At 40.1% G+C, this 20,512-nt stretch overlaps 6 protein-coding genes across 6 annotated transcripts; 3 read left to right on the top strand and 3 right to left on the bottom strand.

Moving 5' to 3' along the window:
• Positions 1 to 776: 776 nt before the first annotated feature.
• On the bottom strand, positions 777 to 2,301 carry LOC129581950 (uncharacterized). The gene is made up of 4 exons (XM_055473273.1): positions 1,822 to 2,301; positions 1,462 to 1,584; positions 1,154 to 1,319; positions 777 to 1,091 (listed from the first exon to the last, which is right to left on the bottom strand). Exons 1-4 carry the CDS (start codon positions 2,101 to 2,103, stop codon positions 1,033 to 1,035), a joined length of 630 nt encoding a protein of 209 aa, XP_055329248.1. The 5' UTR covers positions 2,104 to 2,301; the 3' UTR covers positions 777 to 1,032.
• A 776-nt stretch (positions 2,302 to 3,077) lies between these two features.
• LOC129581635 (fibroblast growth factor receptor 3-like) lies at positions 3,078 to 7,152 on the bottom strand. The gene is made up of 7 exons (XM_055472830.1): positions 7,099 to 7,152; positions 6,463 to 6,894; positions 5,584 to 6,170; positions 5,158 to 5,373; positions 4,671 to 5,068; positions 3,926 to 4,146; positions 3,078 to 3,679 (listed from the first exon to the last, which is right to left on the bottom strand). The coding sequence occupies exons 2-7, from the start codon at positions 6,741 to 6,743 to the stop codon at positions 3,469 to 3,471; spliced, it is 1,914 nt and encodes a 637-aa protein (XP_055328805.1). The 5' UTR covers positions 6,744 to 6,894; positions 7,099 to 7,152; the 3' UTR covers positions 3,078 to 3,468.
• A 2,132-nt stretch (positions 7,153 to 9,284) lies between these two features.
• On the top strand, positions 9,285 to 11,761 carry LOC129581916 (galanin receptor type 2-like). Its single transcript, XM_055473215.1, has 4 exons — positions 9,285 to 9,754; positions 10,056 to 10,199; positions 10,264 to 10,528; positions 10,822 to 11,761. The coding sequence occupies exons 1-4, from the start codon at positions 9,510 to 9,512 to the stop codon at positions 11,359 to 11,361; spliced, it is 1,194 nt and encodes a 397-aa protein (XP_055329190.1). The 5' UTR covers positions 9,285 to 9,509; the 3' UTR covers positions 11,362 to 11,761.
• A 762-nt stretch (positions 11,762 to 12,523) lies between these two features.
• On the top strand, positions 12,524 to 15,091 carry LOC129581766 (uncharacterized). The gene is made up of 4 exons (XM_055472989.1): positions 12,524 to 12,975; positions 13,096 to 13,254; positions 13,350 to 13,608; positions 14,089 to 15,091. The coding sequence occupies exons 1-4, from the start codon at positions 12,707 to 12,709 to the stop codon at positions 14,785 to 14,787; spliced, it is 1,386 nt and encodes a 461-aa protein (XP_055328964.1). The 5' UTR covers positions 12,524 to 12,706; the 3' UTR covers positions 14,788 to 15,091.
• On the bottom strand, positions 15,071 to 17,251 carry LOC129581768 (MICOS complex subunit mic25-a-like). Its single transcript, XM_055472992.1, has 5 exons — positions 17,028 to 17,251; positions 16,580 to 16,903; positions 15,904 to 15,974; positions 15,681 to 15,816; positions 15,071 to 15,302 (listed from the first exon to the last, which is right to left on the bottom strand). The coding sequence occupies exons 1-5, from the start codon at positions 17,091 to 17,093 to the stop codon at positions 15,276 to 15,278; spliced, it is 624 nt and encodes a 207-aa protein (XP_055328967.1). The 5' UTR covers positions 17,094 to 17,251; the 3' UTR covers positions 15,071 to 15,275.
• LOC129581767 (uncharacterized) lies at positions 17,213 to 20,224 on the top strand. Its single transcript, XM_055472991.1, has 2 exons — positions 17,213 to 18,044; positions 19,485 to 20,224. Exons 1-2 carry the CDS (start codon positions 17,504 to 17,506, stop codon positions 20,021 to 20,023), a joined length of 1,080 nt encoding a protein of 359 aa, XP_055328966.1. The 5' UTR covers positions 17,213 to 17,503; the 3' UTR covers positions 20,024 to 20,224.
• Positions 20,225 to 20,512: the final 288 nt, after the last annotated feature.

The raw sequence follows: 20,512 nt of genomic DNA on the forward strand, positions 1-20,512 counted from the left end.
AAATTATCATTTGTTTTTATTCACAAAATGCACATCAGCGAGCGCCACTCAGTAAATAAATTCAAATGAAGAATTTCTACATTTAACACGAGAAGCATTTAAAACACTCATACAGCACTCATATAGCACTACCACGCATAATCTCCAAATACCTAAATTTTATTATTTTTAAAATGCTTAAATGTGTTCCCTTCTTTATTTTTATATCGGAGCATTCTAAACAGTTTTATTTTATTAACAAACGAAACCCAGCTGACCCAGCCGCCGATAAGGGATAACACAGGACACTTTTGGAAATGTCAGTATCAGATGTTGTAAGATTTATGGAAGATAATAAGGAAGTCCTAATGAACAGAATTAATTGATAGCATGGTTAAAAGGTATTTCTGGAGCGATTTTCATCTGTTCGCATCATGTAATCCGCTTGTTTCTAAAATGTTTTTTGTGGTTGTAGCGTGAGCAATATCTTAATGGCATACGAATTACAGGCAAAAACAACTGCTACGATCGGAAATGATGTGTCAAAAATTACGGTTCTTGATTTTACAGGGATTTTGTTGTATACTTCGGGATGCTGTTGTACCGCCTTATCACCTTTTTGGTAATGCAATCAGATGGGTTGTACTGATGGTCAGTGAGTAGCTGTGTAATACGGTAAGCAATAGCGCTACTTAGTAGCTGATTTCTAATTTTGTCTTCGTTCTGTTTTATTCTATTAAATCTATTTCAACCGATGACGTAAATTTCGTTAACAGGCCAATGTAGCAATGGTATAATTATAATTTAATCCTTTCTGTCGTACAAACACCGTACCGTATTATAATACACCATTTCAAGTGCAACAGATTTGGTATGCGAACATACGCAACATTTGGCAGCTGATGACACAACACCAAACGATCGATCGTTACGTCATTGTTTTCCAAGAAGTAAACAACTTTAATATTGGCAAAATTGGATCAGAAGTAAATATTTGCGCAATGATTATGCTAGCTAGACTACAATGACGGAATAAAACATATCTTTCAGAATCTAAAACTTATGAGCCTTTTCCGAAATATGAGGAGCCTTATCGTGACGGGATATCGATCCTTTAAAACAAAAAAAGAAATTAAATAACAGGAGCATAATTTGTTTGAATTGTGCTGTTTACCGTCTTTGAGCGGTCCGGTAGCCAGAATGAGATGGTGATCTTGCACTAAATCGTAAACAGAATCGTCCTTTTGAGGATTCTTTAAGGTGAAGTGCTTCTTCAGCCTGACTATGCATTGCAAATGTCCATTCTCTAATTTGGCACTGTCCACTTGCAAAGGTGTTTGCTGAAAAAGGATGACTCATAGTATTTAATTACAAAATTATACTGGTGCAACCTGAACATATATTCTGCATTTTGCACAGCCACGCGACGAATGGTTTTGATACTAATAGATTATGCGCTGCCATACACAAAAAAATTCTTACATCGATGTCTTTCCATCCAGTGTTGAAGTGGCGATTCGGAACATTAAAGGTCAATTTAGCTTGCACTACGTTATGTTCGTCGTTAAAACAGTGCACAACGGCAGAGTTCGGCATCTGTCCACTCTGCAAAACCATGTACTTTCATTAGTCTGCTCTTTGAGAAATGACTTCTTGACACAAAATTGTATTAATTAAAATGTAATATTGATTATGCGAGAAAATCGCGATTCTTTAAATAAGTACTGAAACAGATTCCGATGCTTCCTTATTCACTAACTGCTACTATTGTCTTCCTATGGATTACGGTGTTAATTTCCAGTATCTAAATGTCACTTTTATGTTTGTACTCGTAATATTTACCAGCGAAAATCCCACTCCAATCCAACGGTTTGTAAAGTTTAGCTGCAGGTTCTCCTTGCTGGCAAACGCAGACAGATCGATCCACAAGGTATCGTTATCGTGGGAAGCAATTGTCGCCAGAACTTCACAGGTGTGGAAATCACTAGCCACGCAGCCTTTTTTCAGTCCATGACAAACCACATCCGGCTGTCCGCACTCATGGGCTTCGGTCCTATTAGTGTGTGTTGCATAGCTTAATGATGCCGCTATGGCTATCGTGATAAATGTTAAAATACAGTACATTTCTATCTGCTATACAACTAGAATTTCGTGGTATAAGGATGACCGCAAAAACCTCATGCAATTTATTTACTGAACAACGCGCTTGAAGCCAAATGTGCGAAAAAAGTAGCAAAAACAGTAATGTATATACAACGTCTGTCCACTGTCCTCGTGGATGACCTTTGGGCTCTCGTTAACGCTGTCGCTCGAGTGGGCTGTTCACGATGGTGTTCAGACGGTTATTTTATACGCCCCGGCAGCTGACATATTATGCACCGGCGGGCTCTCTTAACAATTTGTTGCCGTTTGTGAGGCCGCTGGCATATGCATAATTAAGATCTCGTTATACGATATCATGACCTGCATCACCGAGTGGCCCAGACAACAATGGGCAGACTGTTGATGCATCCTGCCTACACAACGGGACGAAAATAACACCGGCTTACGACACCGACAACCGATACCGGCGTCCGATGTTGCATTTATAAACAGGAAAATATGTATATTGTAGGTTGAAAAAATATCGGCGTAACAATATCTGGCAGCCAGCACAATAGCGATGTGTGTTCGGTTTTGTATTTTGATTATGATGATGTCAATGATATTTTGGAAGTCGTCGGAAGTTTTCGGCGGACGATATCCAATACAAGCGGAAATTAACTCAGTGCAGTGTATTCTAAAAAGTGGATTGTGTTTTTTGAAAAGGATTGTATTTTGGATTGTGTTTTTATATTTCTAATATGTTGAAGTCACTAAGCGATTCCTACATATGTATGTATGTGCATCATGTTCTGCATGGAAATATATGAGTTACCATCAAAATTGATGTTACCATTACCAAGCTTTCTATTTCAATTACAAAACTTCCGTGTACACGTCTAATTTTTTACAATTACGTAGCAGTTGTAATTCAGCAGGTTTATTTATTTCTTAAACGATATATTTTCCTTTTTGCTCCAGCGGTAAATTTATTTCATTGGTTGTAATTGGCTCCACTATACGATATATCTACCAGGGTCCGTGACATCATTCATTTGTGTGAAAACTCGTTTGTTTTCGCTACAAGTACAACACGCTGAATAAATCCGACTTTTCACAACACAATAATGTGCCTAACCATCTCAGTAGACTAATACTTAACAAGTTCTGGCCTTTATAATTAATTAATCTCTATAAAAAAACTAATTTCTATAAAAATAAATTATCACAGTTTTCCTTCTCCTACGTATATAAAACTAATCAGTTGGTAATGCAACAAAAAAGTGAACAAACATTTGTTTGAATTAGGAATTCAGGAAAAAACAACTTCTAGAAAAATGCACGTAAAAACATGATCGATAAAATGTCGCTGACTGTGATGGTATGATGCCGCCAACATAAGTTGCATTACAATTCTCCGGATTCGCTGTAAGGATCTTCCACTACTTGATCGAATATTTCCTGATAGGCAGAATTAAATTGCTGATAAGGGAGATCCAGGGACAGATATGTTTCCGCCGAATCATCTCCCACAATGTCTTGTAAATTTCTCTGCAATTTACTGAAGACTGGACGATTCGTGGGGACCAGATCCCAGCATTTCCGCATAACGTCATATCTGAAAAATATTTGGCATCTTAGGCCTTGTCCCGAATTCAAAGCAAATCTCGTTCTTGTACGGTTGCTCAACCGCACGAGGTGGCTGTATGCAGTGGCCACGCCTACAGATACGGTACGCGAAGCCACCTCGCGAGGTGGAGTTGCTGTATCGCAACGAGATTCGCTTTGAATTCGGGACGAGGCCTTATTGTACCTCAATATTCAAAGACTGAACTACCAGTAAAATTAGTTGCAGAATATTTACATCACTTCGGGGCAATATGGTGGACGAGACAACTGATAGCCGCTGGATAGTGTTTTTAGGAAATCCACAACATAACCGTGTATACCGCTATCGGCATAGGGTGTTTCTCCCAGAGTGAATATTTCCCATAACAGAACTCCGAATGACCACACATCGCTATACTGCGAGAATACTCGTCCTTTGATAGACTCCGGAGGCATCCATCTTACCGGTAGCGGAACCTAGGAAAATTATGAAATTACTAACTTTACATAAATAACTTGTGTGAAATACGGTATCGAATTAATTAAGACAGAAAGCAACTTTTTCGACCATAAATGCAACTAATTATTTGATGGTAGTAAATCTTTGTCGCTATCCGTCATTAGTGACGATTAAACAATGTCGTCATTAGTAACGATTCGAAAAAACTGGTCATAAAACAAGGTAAGCCTTGGTTGTAAACTTTTGTTGAAACAGGAGTATATTATACTCGTAATATAGAATCTGTGAGTAAATGATTAATAGCATACGAGTGTCGAACAGATGCAGTACATGTTATCATTGACATCAATGCACGCTTACAACAATGCAGTGCACGATGGTCGTTATGTTGAGGTTTTTAAAAAAAACTAAATTGTGTCGATATATGGCGACCATGCCTGTAATTACGAACAAACAACCGGTGCAATCATATATCGCCTCACGCTGACTGCTTTGCTTGTTCGATTGCCCGTAATTTTCATGGGAATGTAGGTTGACCCACCTGTTGATTATACACAACGTACTCGGCTTGTTGCCGGGCCATTCCAAAATCAGCAATTTTTATAATTCGTCCGTCCGTTATCAGGACATTTCGTGCCGCTAGATCACGGTGTATTATGGACCGGCTATTCAGATACTCCATGCCACGGCTAATTTGATAGGTAAACGACAGGAGATCACGCGTAGCCAGCAAAGTATTGTCGAAATTGTCTTCCGGAAATGTTTGCTTAGGCCCGGCCTTTTCGATGTTTTCTTGCAGTTTTTTCGCCTCAATACTGCTCCATTCCAGCAGCCGCCCAGCTGAATCAACATGGTTATAAAAATAAACTCCACGGTGCTGCTTGACATATTTTAACAATGAGCCATGTGTGCAAAACTCCAATAAGAGCAGTACATCTCCTAAAGAAAACACCACACTTGAGGGTTAAAAATTAAACTGCGAATCGTACAAAAATTTTATTGTGACATTTTCAGTATTTGTTGAATACCTTTTATGATGGCGCCCAAAAGATTGACAATGTTCAGATGTCTGCCGGCTTTGATCATCACTTTCATCTCTTCGAAGAGCTGCTTTATCTGGTCAACATCCTTGTCATTTTTGACACTTTTCACGGCGACAACGGTCGGGCGCGGTTGCCCGCGCAATCCTCTGGCTAAACCTTTTCGAACGACTCCATATTCACCGTTCCCCAAAACGAAGTTACCTGCAATAAAATCAAACCGATGAACTACAATACTGAATATTTACGTCCTTTCAGAACAAAATAAAAGTGACCCTGGTGCTAATTATTACGCTAAGCAATCAGATGATACATAACTACCCATATTTTGATAAAAATAAATAAGGCTATACAGTAAAATATTAAGAAAAATTCACATTTAATGTGGAAGAGACCACAGTTCGAATTACGTACTAATCTGTAGATCAGCTGAGGGGATCTCCAGCAAACTAACGTAATGCTGCATAGCGGAGTTAGCTGTATCATCCCCAGTTAGCATATATATCCGGTATGCCGAACTGGACAGCGAATCGGTCAACGTGATAATGGATTCCTTGCGCATATCACCGTGCCGCCACTGTCGTCGCCGCCAGTAGATACACAATACAACAGCAATTATTACTGCGGCTAGTGGTAGTAGAGTTCCCAAAACCGCCGCTAAAATTGTTCGTGAATTATCATTTTTCACGGACCCTTCGGTAGCAATCATACTGGGAGTTTGCCGTACAACGACCCAGTCAATAAAAAAGCGCGTAGGGAATATTGTGGTGTCAGCCGGTGGTCCCGGAAACATCCCACCCACCGCCACATTCATCACAATCTGCATCTTATCGGTGGGAATCTGAGCTCTCTCGGAAACGGAGAAGATCTCTTGATTGTCGAAGTACCAAACCATTTTCTCTTTGGTCCACAGTAATTTGTACAAGTGATAATCTTCCGTAATATCCATCGGGCTCGAGTAAGTGTTACTGGCAGATTGTGTTGTTGGTTGACCTTGGTCACTGAAAGTTTAACAGCGAAATATGCGTGTGTTACATAATATATACAGAGCGACTGTGCTATATGTAAAGATAAAGAACTAACGATTAATTTATGTTATTGTTAATTTTGCAAACAGAATCAAATCAGAAATCGCGCAAAGTATTAAGCAATTACATTAAGTAACGCTTACCGCCTTTAGTCAATTCTGAATAGTAATCGGGGAAAAATAAATTTTCACGTTCTGTACAACAAATTTTTTAAATATTGTGTTAATAATGTTGTATTGTTGTAAATTAATGAAATATTATTTACTTCTTTAGGGTGTAGTAATCCGAGGTGTAGATATTGTATGTTTGGTCACCGCGCGCATCGATCACACTGACTGCCGGTGGCCAGTGACTGCACACGGTGGCCGCTGGGCACTCAAAGTGACTCAGCCACAATGCTGTCCATACACCTTTTCCTTTCGGGACCTTGGCGCGCCACTCAATCTCTCCATATAAGAAGTTGAACGCTTTTCCCGTATCCACGCGGCCGGATGTGTAATTGGCGGTAGTCGTGTTTCCGCGTTCCATTAGTTTCTGCTTCGTCATAATTTCCAGGAATCCGTTGTTGACAGCAACATTCTCCGGGATGTAGTATTGCAGTTCCTGATTGACTTGGCTCTTCTGGTTGGTTGGTGTCCATTTGGACAAGTTCAGCGCGGGTCCATCGAAATCATCACGAAAAACATCATATTCGGTGCTATTAGAAGGATCCGCTGGATCAGTATGTACATGACAGATTTTGATAAACAGAATTATAAAACACCACCGATACATAGCGTGCAGCCCCATAATATGCAGGGAAAAGTTCTAGACTTCACTTGTGCCAATACTGTACATTTGTCGCGCATGCTAGCACATGTTGTTGTTTATAAGATTTTCGAAACAGTTACCGGTATGTTACCTGTTGAAATACGGCAGTACAGAAATAACATTATGCACCGCATAAGCACAAAGAATTTTCAGCTGATTGTATACCTTTAGGCTTTAGGGAACGATGCCGACGACGTGTGCGTCTATAGAACGTCATTCGTCTGACGCATTGCAGCGCAGTCATTTTGCAAAAATTACCAGTAGAAATTACCAGTAGAAAATGCTCATTGCGTTTTAGCTAACCATAAGTCAACAACTGCTACAATCCCATTTCCAGTTTAACCGGCTGCCCGGTATGAATAAATATACATATAAACAATGTTTATAAGCGGATGAGCGGTCACGATCAACAGGCACTGACTTAAAAACGTGCAATCACTAGGCTAGAAGTGTACGTACATTAATTGATCATGGATTTGGGGAAAACAATATAGATATCAATATTATGCTGGACTTGTCTGTAAAGGAAAAACTAACCGATCATAAAATGCAGCTTCATACTCAGTTACCGTACCCCTGTATCTGCAATTTCTTGGGCAATTATTGTATGATTTTCTACATCCACTTGCTGCAAATCGAAACAATTTCAAAATCCCGCGGTCACAATTGTCACATAAGCCGATTGTTGCTGGCAACAGGGTTTACCTTTATAATTAAACAGACAGATTTAAAAACTATTGAACGTCGTTAATCGGCAACAGATTTTTAACTGATTTCATGACTGGAAACTGGCAAGGATTACTGGGCATAAGGCAAGGATTACTGGGCATAGCGCCGGTAGATAAGTAACGAGAATGGTCCAAATCAGTTCTAAAAATCCGAGCCCTCTGCATTGTTTTTACTGTTGATGTTGGTATCTCCAGTACACATGCACAAAGCTGTTTGATGAATTAGTGAACAATGCAAACATCATTAATATTATCCAACTGCCGCAAAAGGCCTGGTCATGAAATACGTTTTGGTCCAAGTTTATTCCCGGTGATCTTGTTCACTGGACGAATGCCGAATTCCCGCGTCAGATATCAATATTGATTCACTGGCGCAAATATTCTGTCACCCGCACTTTGTCAGATTCTTGTTTTATTCTTTCCAAATTACGTGATCAGGCTTACACCTTTCGGTCCAAACATTCGGATTCGCTTTGCTGTCGAACACCTGTTTTGTAGATATCTTTAAAGCCAAACGCTATTGCGGTTTAATAAGTAGGAGAAAATCAAACTCCACAGATCAAGGGGGCAGCAAAACCGTCAGCGCGCTGTACGTCAGGTTTACTAACTGAAGCTTTAATAAACCGGAAAATATCCACCTGCATGTATTAAAACACAAGACTGTAATGCAAGCAACTGTGATACAACTGCCCAGATGAAAATTTAAGAATTTTTCACCGGAAGTTAAAATGATTCTGAAGGCAAACACATGTTTCTAAGTTTGTGTTTAAAATTTCAACGTGAATAGGTTTAAGAACATATGCGGTATCAGCAAAAATTCGTACGTTTCGATCGTTGCCTAATTTGCTGCTGCGCGGAGTATCAACAGCCAGAGGGTAACCTTTAGGGAGCTTTACAGATGATTATCGTAAGTATCTGTATATATAAACGATGCCGGAGAAAGCCTGCTAATGCTCAAACTTAACCATATTAAAGCCATTGCAAAACAAAGACTACCCACAGAACATACTTAATTATATTACGAAGTTCAAAGCAAAAACTAATGTTGCACACCTCAGGTCGCATCGGCGAAATTGCCACCAAAAATACATAAATTTGGATGGATGGATTGATTTTTAAAAAAATTTGGATGTCTCTAGTCTCTAAGCTTCCAACAGGGCTTGGTTTTAATTGATGTAGGAATGCTGATGGGCAAAGGTCAAATATTGGTTTTGGTCTGAAATATTGCTGTATAAAATCGAGCCCTTTGCTTATTATGCGTTTATTCAAACTTAAACCAGTCATCAAAATTACCGTAATATAATTAAAACATGGCTGAAGTAATGTTATTCAAATTACAAAATTTTACCATGCGGAGAACACCGGAATGTTGTACATTATATGTTTTTGTTGTTATGTATTTACAACGTAGTGTTATTATAATGGTCATACGCTGATTCACGTCAAACGCTTTAGGCACAGCTAAAGTGAGATTATTTACACCAAAATTCTACGGATCTGTCTTGAGTTTTGCCTGTGGTAAAGAACTAGCAAGGTTCTTACATGGATATATAACGTAGTCATCGTTATACTCCGAAAATAAACTACTTACATATTGCTATTATATGCTCTGAATTCTCACTAATGCATCCGTTAATTATGACCAAGACTCATTTTAAACAATCCTGTACCTTCGAGGTAAACCATATTATGATTACTATCGATGAGTAGCAATTGATTTCGTCGACACGAGAGCTTCTAAAGGCATTTTATTGTTATCACTTGCCAATAAACGATGGCTTCTTCTGATCCCGGCTGCAACTGGGATGGTGTGTTTGGCATAACAAATGGAACGGCAGCACCGGACGATACAGCACAGACTAATCCCAGTCATTACGTGTATTTAATTGGATATCCTATTCTGCTGTGTTGCTGCACAATGGGGAGTTTATTGATAGTGGCTGCATTACTAAAAGATTCCATTAAGACATCTTCGACCGTTTATTTAATTTGTTTGGCTGTTAGTGACTTATGTGTTCTGTAAGTAACTTCCAAATTCACTTATTTTACGATGAAATAAAATCACATAATTATTATTAATTTTAATTTTATACTGAAAATTTTATGCGCGCTCTTACTTTGCTGCACAGGAAACAGTTCGCATCCGTGCACTAGTATTTATAGAATCCATTTTTCAATGTTAATTTTTGCATCTACATGTACATGTACGTTCGATGCAGCATATGATTGATATGAATATAATTATACTATAATTATTGTACGAGTATATGTACCTCGAATAGGCTATGTGACTGCAACAGTCGGGCTGTTTAATTAACAGATGGTCCATTCTCCCGGATTACATTGTCGAAGCGCAAGCGAATCTTGGGATGCTGAACGAAAACAGCTCCATTGTGCACGATTCCATATATTACAAAGGTTTTGGCTCATTTTGGGGCGAAACAGCAACACAGTTCTCCGACTGGTAAACTGCACATCTGTGTTTTCACTGCGCACAATAAATACTCCCTCACGCACCGAATTTACAGGACACTCATAATTTTCGCTGTCGAACGCTTAGTGGTTTCCCTAAGACCACTTCGTAGAAGAACGGTTCCCGACGGATTTCGCAAAGCCATTATTGTGCAGGCCGTAGTCCTGTTTCTGGCGATACTCTTTTCTCTCAGTTATCTCGTGTGGTACTATTACTACATGTCGGTGGCTGATACGTGCCTGGCTCCTACACTTCCGGATGTTCTCCAGCTTTGTGCACCGGCTTTATACCGCTGGTATTTGTTGCAGACGGATGCTGAGGTACGCAAAAGAACGTTAACAACCGAAAGAAAACGAATTTCATTGATATCCTTATTGCGACCAATGCGGCGGATTACTTTTTCACCCGTATAGAAGACTTGCAAAACGTCTGTTCAATTTCCCATTGCTTGCTGGCAGCAGCAGTACCGAAATTCATTTATATTATTGTACCTACTCAGTGCTCGTTGGAAATTCTAAACCCGGACTTGTAAATGTAAAAGTACAGATACACACCTAAAAAATAAATATCTATAAAATATATACATATATATGTATTTGCTGGATTATTTCAGATGGGAATGTGGATAGCCAAGTGGATATTATTACTGATATTCGATGTCAGCTTGATGGCTGTTCTGTGGCTGCACTGGAACGCAATGCGTCGACACTATCCAGGATTGCCGGTCACTGCAGCGCCGATGACGACGACCACCAACGCCAACGCCACGGTCCCACGCAATGCCAGCATCATCCTGGCTGGGAGTCTGACACTGTACACGGTGTCGCAGTTGCCCCTTGTCATCCTCACCTGTCTGAAGATCGCCCGTCGGCCACCGTATTGCTCGTACAATTTGACGCCGGATGCCGAAAACCGCGCCACGCCGGTGGTAAATATTATTAGCTGGAGTAACTACTGTATGTCGTTCTTTGTCTACTGTCTGGTCAGCTCCAAATTCCGCCGACAGTTTCGCAGTCTGTACAGGAGGACATCAGAGCAGGCCTCGTATTCTGCATCATCCAAGAGGATGTCGGCAGCAACGGAAATCATCGTTCTTGATACAACCCGAAGAGACTCCAACGAGCGTTTTAACCGGATAATGAGCAAACTTTGATGGGCATCGATTGTAATCTTGCTAACTGCACAATGTTTTACAGTATTATGACTGTAAAATCGGCATAAACAGCCCGTTAACGGAACAGGAATAAATAAGCATTCGGGCGCCTCTCCACCAAAACATGCAAAACAACTTATATAACATTCGCAACCGCAACTGTCTGCGATCCGCTAGTCGAACGCGCGATACCATAAATAAAAATGCAGTTCTTATTAATTGTTCACTGTTTATTGCTGGATTTTTACTGATACGTATTCCGTTATCAATTGAATGAATATTTTAGAGTTAAGTATTTTATGTCGTGGGAAGGTGTTAAATGCTTTTATGGTGACAGATATGATTAATAGCAGCGGTCATCGCACCGTCCGATGTCTGAAAGACCGCTGGAGAAATAGGCGATTGCGAAATGTTGGGTTAGTCACGATCCATCCGCGACCAGACTATCCCCAAAAAAAATCTATGAGAACATGCGCTATACTACTAGTCCAGTACTTCGTCTTGAGTTGTCTGTGCGCCGAAAGAATTATTTGTACTACGCACTTGTGGTTCCTTTTCGACTTAACATTAGCTGACGTCCGCGATAGCAAACAATTTACCTATTTTAAAAGCACGGCGGTTCAACACAAAAAAAAAACAGAATCTGGCGAGCACAAAGGTCACAGTAAAAACTGCCAGTGGCCTTTGTTATCGGTGAGATTGTCAAAATATTGATCCAGATTGTTTTGTAATTTGCTTTTTAAATTCCTAGCCCCGTTGTGCCTGGATGCTTGTTAGGGCGATAAATAACTGCAGGTACGAGGTTCCGAATCAATTAAGACTTTAACGTACCCAGCTAAACCAGGGAGCTCGAGCGCAGGTACGACTGATATTGTACATATAGCTTTGTACGACTATATATTTCCATTTAGCTTTCGGTTTTACAGTTGAAGAGATATCAGCTGACGTAAATTTGTTTGAATCAAAACTTATACGAAAAACGGTACTTAAAAAACAATAAAGCAGACCGTTTTAACAAGACCGGTTTTGTTTTCTTTTGATTATTCCACACGGCTCAAGCATTGCCCGCGGGATAGGTATGCACAATGCATAGCATAGCTGACTACAGTAAGGCCTAACGCACGACAAAAGATAGTGTGATTCACATAAAATCCACAAATAATTTCCCCTTAGACGAATGCTGTTTCTCCGGGTCCTTCTGTATATAAAAGTTTTAACGTGTACGATGCATTAGTAAATCAACAATGCAGAAATAAATTTTCTGTTTCGTATTCAAGAAAACGACATAATTTGGATAACGATCTTATAATCATATTGGAACACGACATATAGTCCCATCACAGCCATGACTGACAACGAAACCTTGACCCCAACGTTAACGGTTAACAATGGTGGATGCGATTGGGATACAGCCTTGGGTGTTAATACCACGTTCGAGAATGTGGAGAACAATTCCACAATCTATGTTTATTTGGTATTGTACCCGGTTCTGTTGTTCTGCTGTACGGTGGGCAGCAGTCTGACAATCGCTGCATTGGTGAAAGACCCCAGCAGTCGCCGAACTTCAACCGCCGTTTACATGATTTGCTCTGCTTGTGGAAATTTATGTATATTGTAAGTGATAGAATATTTGAGCATATGTAATTGTACGTACTGTAGTAAGCAGTTATCAATCAGAAATTTCAGTGCAGTAAATAATTACCTTGATTGAAATTCTATAAAGTACTTTTGCAGATGGTCAGCATTACCCGATTATATTACATCAGCAAAATCTTCCCTTGGCATTGACGAGAACGATGATAACAGCACTAGTAGCGCAGATCTTTTGGCGTTGCTGCAATATAAAGGTTTTGGCGTTTTTTGGAATGAAACGTCCATTCAGTTTGTAGACTGGTAAGGAATTTTCCACGTTTATAGCATCAAAGTTCATGATTTACTGTCTTTTGGAACAAAATATTACTCATAATTCTGCAATCTGCCCTTTGCAGGACGTTAATAGTATTCTCTGTCGAGCGGCTGCTGGTTACACTGCGCCCTTTGTCCGCTATGGCCCGAACAGCTTCCACAGCGTGGCAGAAAACAATCATAAAAGAATTGATTGTTCTTCTTTTGGCCTGCTTGTTTTCCTTATCCTGGTTGTGCACGTACTATTATTGGTTACCATTATCGGCGACATCACTATTAACTTTCCAGGAGCTCCTGACACCGCCATTACGACGTTGGTACACTGTGCAGAACGATGCTGAAGTAAGTTTTACTAACATCTAGCAAATACAACATTAAGAATCAAAATGAACAGCTTATATACTATATAATATACACACTTTCGCACAGCACAGTTTATACAAGTACTACGATACTATGTAAAAATACTGTATTACGAATACTTGTGTTATTTTGTGTTGAAATTATTGTGTTGTACGGAATCGTTTTCATATTTGCTGCATCATAACTCACGATCAATAAAACTATTCAATAAAACTACTCCCTAGGGTACCTACTCTAGAGTAGCATGCATACCTATTAGAATAAACCGCCCATATTTTGAAATTTGAACCGATGAAGAATGCACATACGTTGTACATATTGACTTCAGCAAAGCAATTTCCCCATAACATAGTGATTTCTGCAATAATATAAGTGACATTCAACCTGAATGATATGTTCAGAAGTAAATTCAACGGTATTCGGATTTTTAGAATGATTCAGCTTTCTGTGCAAATATAGGTGGGGATGTGGATAGCCAAGTGGCTAGCTCTCTCGTTTCTGAGTGCGGCCCTTATTTTCGTTCTCTGGAAGCACCGAAAAGCCATCTCAAAGTCGGTCGCTCAGAAAAAGGACAACCGCGCCCGCAATGCCAACTTAATCGTCATCGGAAGCCTTACACTGTACATGGTGACCCAACTGCCGTATGTTTTGTTGACCTGCTTGAAAATTGCCAGATCGCCACCATACTGTACTTTACGTATGACCAACGCCCAGGATAGCAAGGCCAGATCAGTTGTCAACGTAGTCAGCTGGAGCAACTATTCCGTCAGCTTTTTTGTGTATTATCTGTCGAGTGCGAAGTTCCGCGAACAGGTGAAAAGCATGTTCACCGGTGTAAGGAACGGGAAGCAGCATCGAAATAAAGGGGGCATGCATCCGACCCAGAGCAGAGTCCAGTTGACAATGCAAACACTGAGTCCAAAAAATAGCAGTTCGTCCGATGATACAGAGATCGCTGTGGAGAAGTCCGAGGATGACCAAATAGAAGAAATTAAAGCCATGACCGAGATCGACTTGCGAAGACGAAAATCTATTCTACAAGCAGCTAGTATTCATCTGTCCGAGGAAGAGCGGACGTCAGAAGAAATCAGCACCATGGCGGAAATAGATTTGCGAAGGCGGAAATCCATTCTGCAAGCTACAACTGTTCATTTGTAGCCCGATATGTGTCTGTATGTTCGCTTCTGTTCCTTTATATGGCCAATGTTCTGCATAGGGATAGCGGAGCATTACACGGCTCCAATATCATATTATTCCGACCATGTGATAAATTGGCAGTTGATGGCCAGTCCACTTTTATTTCTCGTCACACGTGCTTTCAATGATTTTGTAATACTCGTACTTTTGTTTTCCTGCACCTGCAGGCTTAACAGTCAATTTCTGGCTGTTAAATCGGAAGATAAATTTACAAATCCCGGCGTTACAAATCAAGTGTTAGCAGTTAAGTTAGCTTGTGAATTGATTTCCAATCTTCAGTAAATTTCATACTCCGATTAAGTATTACAATGCTCCATACCCAATCAAACACAGCAATCAAATGCAACAGTGTCACAGCATATAGGTAACCATGTAAACATTAAAACAAATTCATTCGAAAAGTCCATTTCCAAAACGCTGAAAGCAGGCATCAAGCACCGTCAATCCAACTAACTCATCTGTTTTCCAAGAAAATTCTGCAAAAGGATAAAACCAATAAATGTAGCAGCTCGCAGGAAACCAGTTCAAGCCTTGTCCAAAAAGCGGAAAAGCTATGAAAACTGTGACATCAAATATTTCACCCCAAGCAATTCTGAAAGATCACATCGGCGACTAAATTCATAATAAAACTACATGTCTACAAATTACACTGGAAAATTTTGAAAGAAAAGCAGAAAGACCTGTAGGCATGCAGTATATAATCGGATAATTCTTATTAAGAGATACAAACACGCCGCCTGTCAACACACTAAAAATTTACGAATTGTTCCATCAATATCTTTATTCATAATTACGCGGAATCCTCCGTATTTCAAGGTTAAACGCGACAAAATACACGGAAAAGTGCCGCTCACCGTTTTGAACGTCTCAACTCCGCGAATAAAAGCATCTGCTTCCTGACTGCAATTCAGCGTTCGCGTGGTGTTCTGCTTGTAGCATTCCATTACTGCTTGCTGCAGGTCACTACTTATAACGTTCTGCGATTTTGTCCTGTTGAAGAGAATGGTTAGAGTCAGCGCAGCATGCAGATACATTTAGTTTTTCCCCATTAAATTTAAGATTACAGTGTGCACTTACGCAAACATGGACTCTACATTCTTCAAAGATCGATGAAGCTCTTCTCCAGAAGTTTTTCTCACATGCTCTGACTAAAACATGTGGCCAATTATGATTTACATAGAAGTATGTATCATAATATCAGGAGACTGACCAACATATATGTACATTTACAGGCGTTCAAACCACGTAACTTCATCTGGCGGTTAAGTATTAACGCTTTTGTTTCTGTTTTAACAGCGCAGCGCTCATACGCACTGGTACTATCGTCGGGACGTAATATTAATTTTATATTAAATACATACTCTGTATTTGCCAGATGATTCGACAAGAAAATGCTAATAGGTAACTCCGATGCAACAGTTATTTAATACTGAAAACTGAAAAGTGCAGCAAAAAATCACTGTCCTGAATTCCTAATCCAAATCAAAATCATGATTTATTTCATACAATACACGTTGCATCAAAATTATTTCATAAGTTGCATCGAAATTCATGCAACACGCAAGCAATTACGGCATACACTGGCAGATTGTGTATTACACCTATTCCCGTATTCTGGTATCGGGTGCGCAAAACGAGAACGTATACGTACTGGCTACCTTGTGACACTCCGCAATTGCCCAATAAAATCTACTTAATTTAACGCAAAACAAAAGCTAAGTAGTCTAGTTTCGAACAAAAGACTATAACTTACATCGGTTTCCAATCGCTTATATCGCTCTTGCCAGTCGTCTTCCAATTGGCGCAACATCTGGTTATAATCACCCTGCATCCGTTCTTGCATCAGACCCTGCGCAATAAATCCCCTCTGCTCTCCGGAAGGTTGGTCTGTATTCCACACCATGCCATCACTCTGCATCCCACTCGATGACGCCGCGGTTCGCGTGGTGGTGTCATTCTTCGTTTTCCCGCTGGAAGAACTCGTTTCTGGCGCTTGTGAGTGTGATGGTTCGCCATGCTGTTTGCTGTGTGATGGCGCTTCACCCGACCGCAAGCGCTTCGCAACGCTGTCTGAAATCTGAATAACGGATAACCAGTTGAGTGCTGCGGAACAAGACGCATAAAAATAACACGTAAAAGCCAAATTCAAGATGACTGATGACCAATTCCACAATCAACAGTAACACTCAACTTCAGCATACCGCGATCACTCCAGCTTGTTCGCGCTCGAAGGTAACTCGTCTGGTGGCTGTCGGCTGATTCCCCATTACAAGAGGTGTATAGGAGCTCAAAGTAAATCATACAACCTAGGTTACTCCGAAAATTGTTCAGTTTCTTTAACTGCACTAGTTTTTTTCAGCAAAATGTCGTCGAGATCAAAAAGGGCCATACGTGATAGGAGCAAAAGCTATAAGCTAAAGTTTTGCAACCCATCATCTGCCTAGGTGCCTGCACCCTCTCCCGAAGGCGGCTGCAACATTACACAAAATAAATAAACGTAAACCGTAAATCGTAAAATTTTTTCGTGAAGTATCAAGTCACAAAAATGCATTACCTAAATTGTTTTTCAGTTTTGCCAGCGACTTTCGCAGTCTGTGGCCCTGGTTTTGCTGTGGCCGCATAATGGCACTCAGTGCTGTCTGATATTGATTTCGAATTGTAAATTGTACTTATAACAATGCATTCTTATGGAACAGGATTTCGTTTCCTGGAGGTCTCCCAGGAATCTCTTCCGAAATACGAAAATTTTATCATAGATTCTCTGCGGAAAGCTACCGCAGTAGGTTTCACTGTGCATTCACCAATATCACCAAGTACTACCAGTCAGCTTGGAGATGAAACACTGGAAGAGTGGTATGCGCGTAACAAGACCGCTGCCTTACATGAAGAAATCATTAGCGTTGGGCTGGCAGCTGCACATTGCTCCGAAGACAACATCGACGCAACTACCGGCGAACCGACAAAAATCGTGTTCCAGAACTTCAACTTGACCACTTGCACAATGGCGCCCAGTAAGGTGCGACGCGAAGACATGCTGCGGATGCTGGATCTTGGATACGATTATAACTATATAGCTGGCGCTGGCATTCCGTATTACCGAGGACGCGATGATACCATTAACCAGTCAGAAATCTCGCAGAAGATTCGGAAAGTCTTCATGGGTGTGCACGGATCCGGTGACGGGTGCCATCCAGTTATCGTTCGGAATGGTCTTTCAGGTACTGTGCGATTATTGTGCATCCACTGGTATCTTGGGTGCATTGCTTTCGATGAAGTAAAGATTCGAAAAATGAAAATCATAAAAGTTTTCATTTATTGTGAATCATCTTCGTGATAGGTCGTTGTAATTTCGTTTGCGATGTGCATCGTATTTTGTATTCCGACCTATACGTATACGAATACGTCGACATTTTTTCCATTCCGGCCATTTTCACAATTAGGACTGTCAAATATCAGCAGCCCGCTTGTATCTGCGGCACGACTGATGCGCACGTATCGGTTTCTCATCTTTCCGCTATGACTAAGAGAAAAAAATTGAAACATGTTCCCACCACTGATAACGGATACACTCGTAGAAATAAACACCAAATCTGACAGCACCGTGAATTCTGCAATAAATCTGCCTTCAGTGCCATTCACTACCATGGACAACGCAACACAACAAGCGCTAACTTATTAAGAAAAATTAATTTTTTCTTCTTTTTTCTTCATGTGTAATAAATTTGCTAATTAGGTGTTAAAAAAACCAGGTGCGAAATTACTAATTAGGGGCAGATTCGCTAATTACAGTAATTTGGTGTTATATGTGCTAATTAGGTGTGAATGACTCTAGTTAGTTCATCAGATTTTCGCTCAATCACTAATTATTAAGTTAATTAATTAAACCTTATTATCTTAAAACCTTAATGACGAACTGCAGTAAGTACAGCGTAATTACATACAGTTTAATGCAGCCTGGATCATTACGAACGTTTATTAGCAGCGCAGAATAATTTTGAAGAGTTGACAAGCGGTCATGAATGTGAGCGCGAATTATGAAACCGAGCTCAACAGCTCGGTTTTCTAATTCAGCAACTGATTCTCCATCTGACCAATGCGCGCGGCGTTATCAGTGAATCTGTCTGACTCACAAATCAGTGCGTGAGTCGTTGCGCACTCGAGAGTTTCGACCTAGATACAATTCGCATCAGAGTCCCAATCCGTGGCATATTTGACAGCAACTATTAATATGGATTCACAATTTCACATGCCAGATACCAGAGTAGCGGTATTCTCTGCGCTTTTCAGCCTTTTCCACATTGAAAACCTTAATAATTATTTAATAATTTCGTTTACAAGCTTACATAAAAATAGACAATATTATCATGTAATAAATTTTTTGAAAGTTTTATCATGTAATAAAGTTTTGGAAGTTTTTGTCACGTGGAACAACGCAAAGAATACCGTATCTCTGGCGTCCGGTTTGCGAATCCATATTGTGAAAATGTCCGGAAAATATCCATAATACGTAGAAGTACGCGAGCAGCGTTGCACAATTAAATTTGGAAAATAAGTACTCTACATACATGTGAAAATCGGTAATACCTGTATGTAGTAAACAGTAACGTATTTCCGGGTAGCCCAGTTATGCAGAATTAAACAGCAATTTTTATTTTCAGACCTTTTAATGGCTATGTCGGCCTTCGTGGGAATACTGAGTGATACGGCCAAAGAGCATCTTCAACGCATTCATGATTTGTTCCCAGGAAAAGTTTATGATGCTGCACTACTGTCGGACCAAAGTGCTTTATCCTGGGATGGACTGCCTTTTCGTTGCGATTTTTCACTGGACGGCGCTGATGACTGTGATGTTTTTTCTCTGTCACATGATGTGGGCGAACGCACTGTGCAAACCAAAGCTCCCAATACGAAACATCCGGCAGCGCTGGATGCTTTTGAAAATCTCATGGCCTTCCTTCATTGTCTTTCAGCGAAGAAGGGAATAAAGCGTTTGTTAAAAAGCACTGCTGCTTCTCCTGTAATGGAAATGAATGAGTTCGAAAACAGGATTTCTTGTCCGGGAATGAAAATGCCGGTACTGGTTGAACCCATTCCAACTTCGCGATTTGCAAGCTCGAAACGCAAGCGTGCAAACTTCGATTTTACCATACCTCTGTCGGATGTTGTCACAGATAAACGGCATAATCCTGGTTGTTAACTAACTTTGATGTGGTGATACAGAATTAAGTAGATAATCCTGACTGACATACGGTTAATTGTGATGGAATTGAACTTTATTTCGCTACTTGTTTGCTATTAAAAAGTAAGTGTTAAGTGCACATTGCCGACCGCTGGCTACTCTAGCACTTTGCTGATAAGTCTCTCGTTGTATCGTAAATTCGTACATAGTATGGCAAAATGCGAAGTTACTGCACTTGATGGCTAATTTTTATTAAAAACTTAGAATCATTTTGGCACCACAATGCCACCAGCCGATGAAAAAATTTACAGCGGGTATCTTATTGACCTTTAACTTTCTGTTTCCAGCAGATGCATAAAAATGTCAAAATGTGCTACCCATAAAAACACATGGAACAATTTACGTATACATATTTACACATGTTGATATTTTGCACAATATTAGTTAGTATACAAATATTATAGAATTAGAATCTACATTCTACAATCTTTGACTGTCAGTAAAATG

The sequence above is a fragment of the Paramacrobiotus metropolitanus genome, unplaced genomic scaffold, assembly GCF_019649055.1.
Source record: "Paramacrobiotus metropolitanus isolate TYO unplaced genomic scaffold, Prichtersi_v1.0 Parri_scaffold0000006, whole genome shotgun sequence".
Classification (NCBI taxonomy): domain Eukaryota; kingdom Metazoa; phylum Tardigrada; class Eutardigrada; order Parachela; family Macrobiotidae; genus Paramacrobiotus; species Paramacrobiotus metropolitanus.

Bases quoted from the DNA above. Each gene is read 5' to 3' on its own strand.
- LOC129581950 (XM_055473273.1), bottom strand. From the start codon at position 2,103: ATGTACTGTATTTTAACATTTATCACGATAGCCATAGCGGCATCATTA. The intron at 1,585-1,821 runs GTAAATATTACG...ATGGTTTTGCAG, and splicing joins TTGGAGTGGGATTTTCGCTG to AGTGGACAGATGCCGAACTC. The intron at 1,320-1,461 runs GTAAGAATTTTT...ATCCTTTTTCAG, and splicing joins CTGGATGGAAAGACATCGAT to CAAACACCTTTGCAAGTGGA.
- LOC129581635 (XM_055472830.1), bottom strand. From the start codon at position 6,743: ATGACGAAGCAGAAACTAATGGAACGCGGAAACACGACTACCGCCAAT. The intron at 5,069-5,157 runs GTATTCAACAAA...TGTTTTCTTTAG, and splicing joins TTTGGGCGCCATCATAAAAG to GAGATGTACTGCTCTTATTG. The intron at 3,680-3,925 runs GTAAATATTCTG...AATATTTTTCAG, and splicing joins CCATATTGCCCCGAAGTGAT to ATATGACGTTATGCGGAAAT.
- LOC129581916 (XM_055473215.1), top strand. From the start codon at position 9,510: ATGGCTTCTTCTGATCCCGGCTGCAACTGGGATGGTGTGTTTGGCATA. The intron at 9,755-10,055 runs GTAAGTAACTTC...TTTAATTAACAG, and splicing joins GTTAGTGACTTATGTGTTCT to ATGGTCCATTCTCCCGGATT. The intron at 10,200-10,263 runs GTAAACTGCACA...CCGAATTTACAG, and splicing joins GCAACACAGTTCTCCGACTG to GACACTCATAATTTTCGCTG.
- LOC129581766 (XM_055472989.1), top strand. From the start codon at position 12,707: ATGACTGACAACGAAACCTTGACCCCAACGTTAACGGTTAACAATGGT. The intron at 13,255-13,349 runs GTAAGGAATTTT...TGCCCTTTGCAG, and splicing joins TCCATTCAGTTTGTAGACTG to GACGTTAATAGTATTCTCTG. The intron at 13,609-14,088 runs GTAAGTTTTACT...GTGCAAATATAG, and splicing joins CTGTGCAGAACGATGCTGAA to GTGGGGATGTGGATAGCCAA.
- LOC129581768 (XM_055472992.1), bottom strand. From the start codon at position 17,093: ATGGGGAATCAGCCGACAGCCACCAGACGAGTTACCTTCGAGCGCGAA. The intron at 16,904-17,027 runs GTATGCTGAAGT...TCCGTTATTCAG, and splicing joins AACAAGCTGGAGTGATCGCG to ATTTCAGACAGCGTTGCGAA. The intron at 15,975-16,579 runs GTAAGTTATAGT...CACATGTTTTAG, and splicing joins ATAAGCGATTGGAAACCGAT to TCAGAGCATGTGAGAAAAAC.
- LOC129581767 (XM_055472991.1), top strand. From the start codon at position 17,504: ATGCATTCTTATGGAACAGGATTTCGTTTCCTGGAGGTCTCCCAGGAA. The intron at 18,045-19,484 runs GTACTGTGCGAT...TTTTATTTTCAG, and splicing joins CGTTCGGAATGGTCTTTCAG to ACCTTTTAATGGCTATGTCG.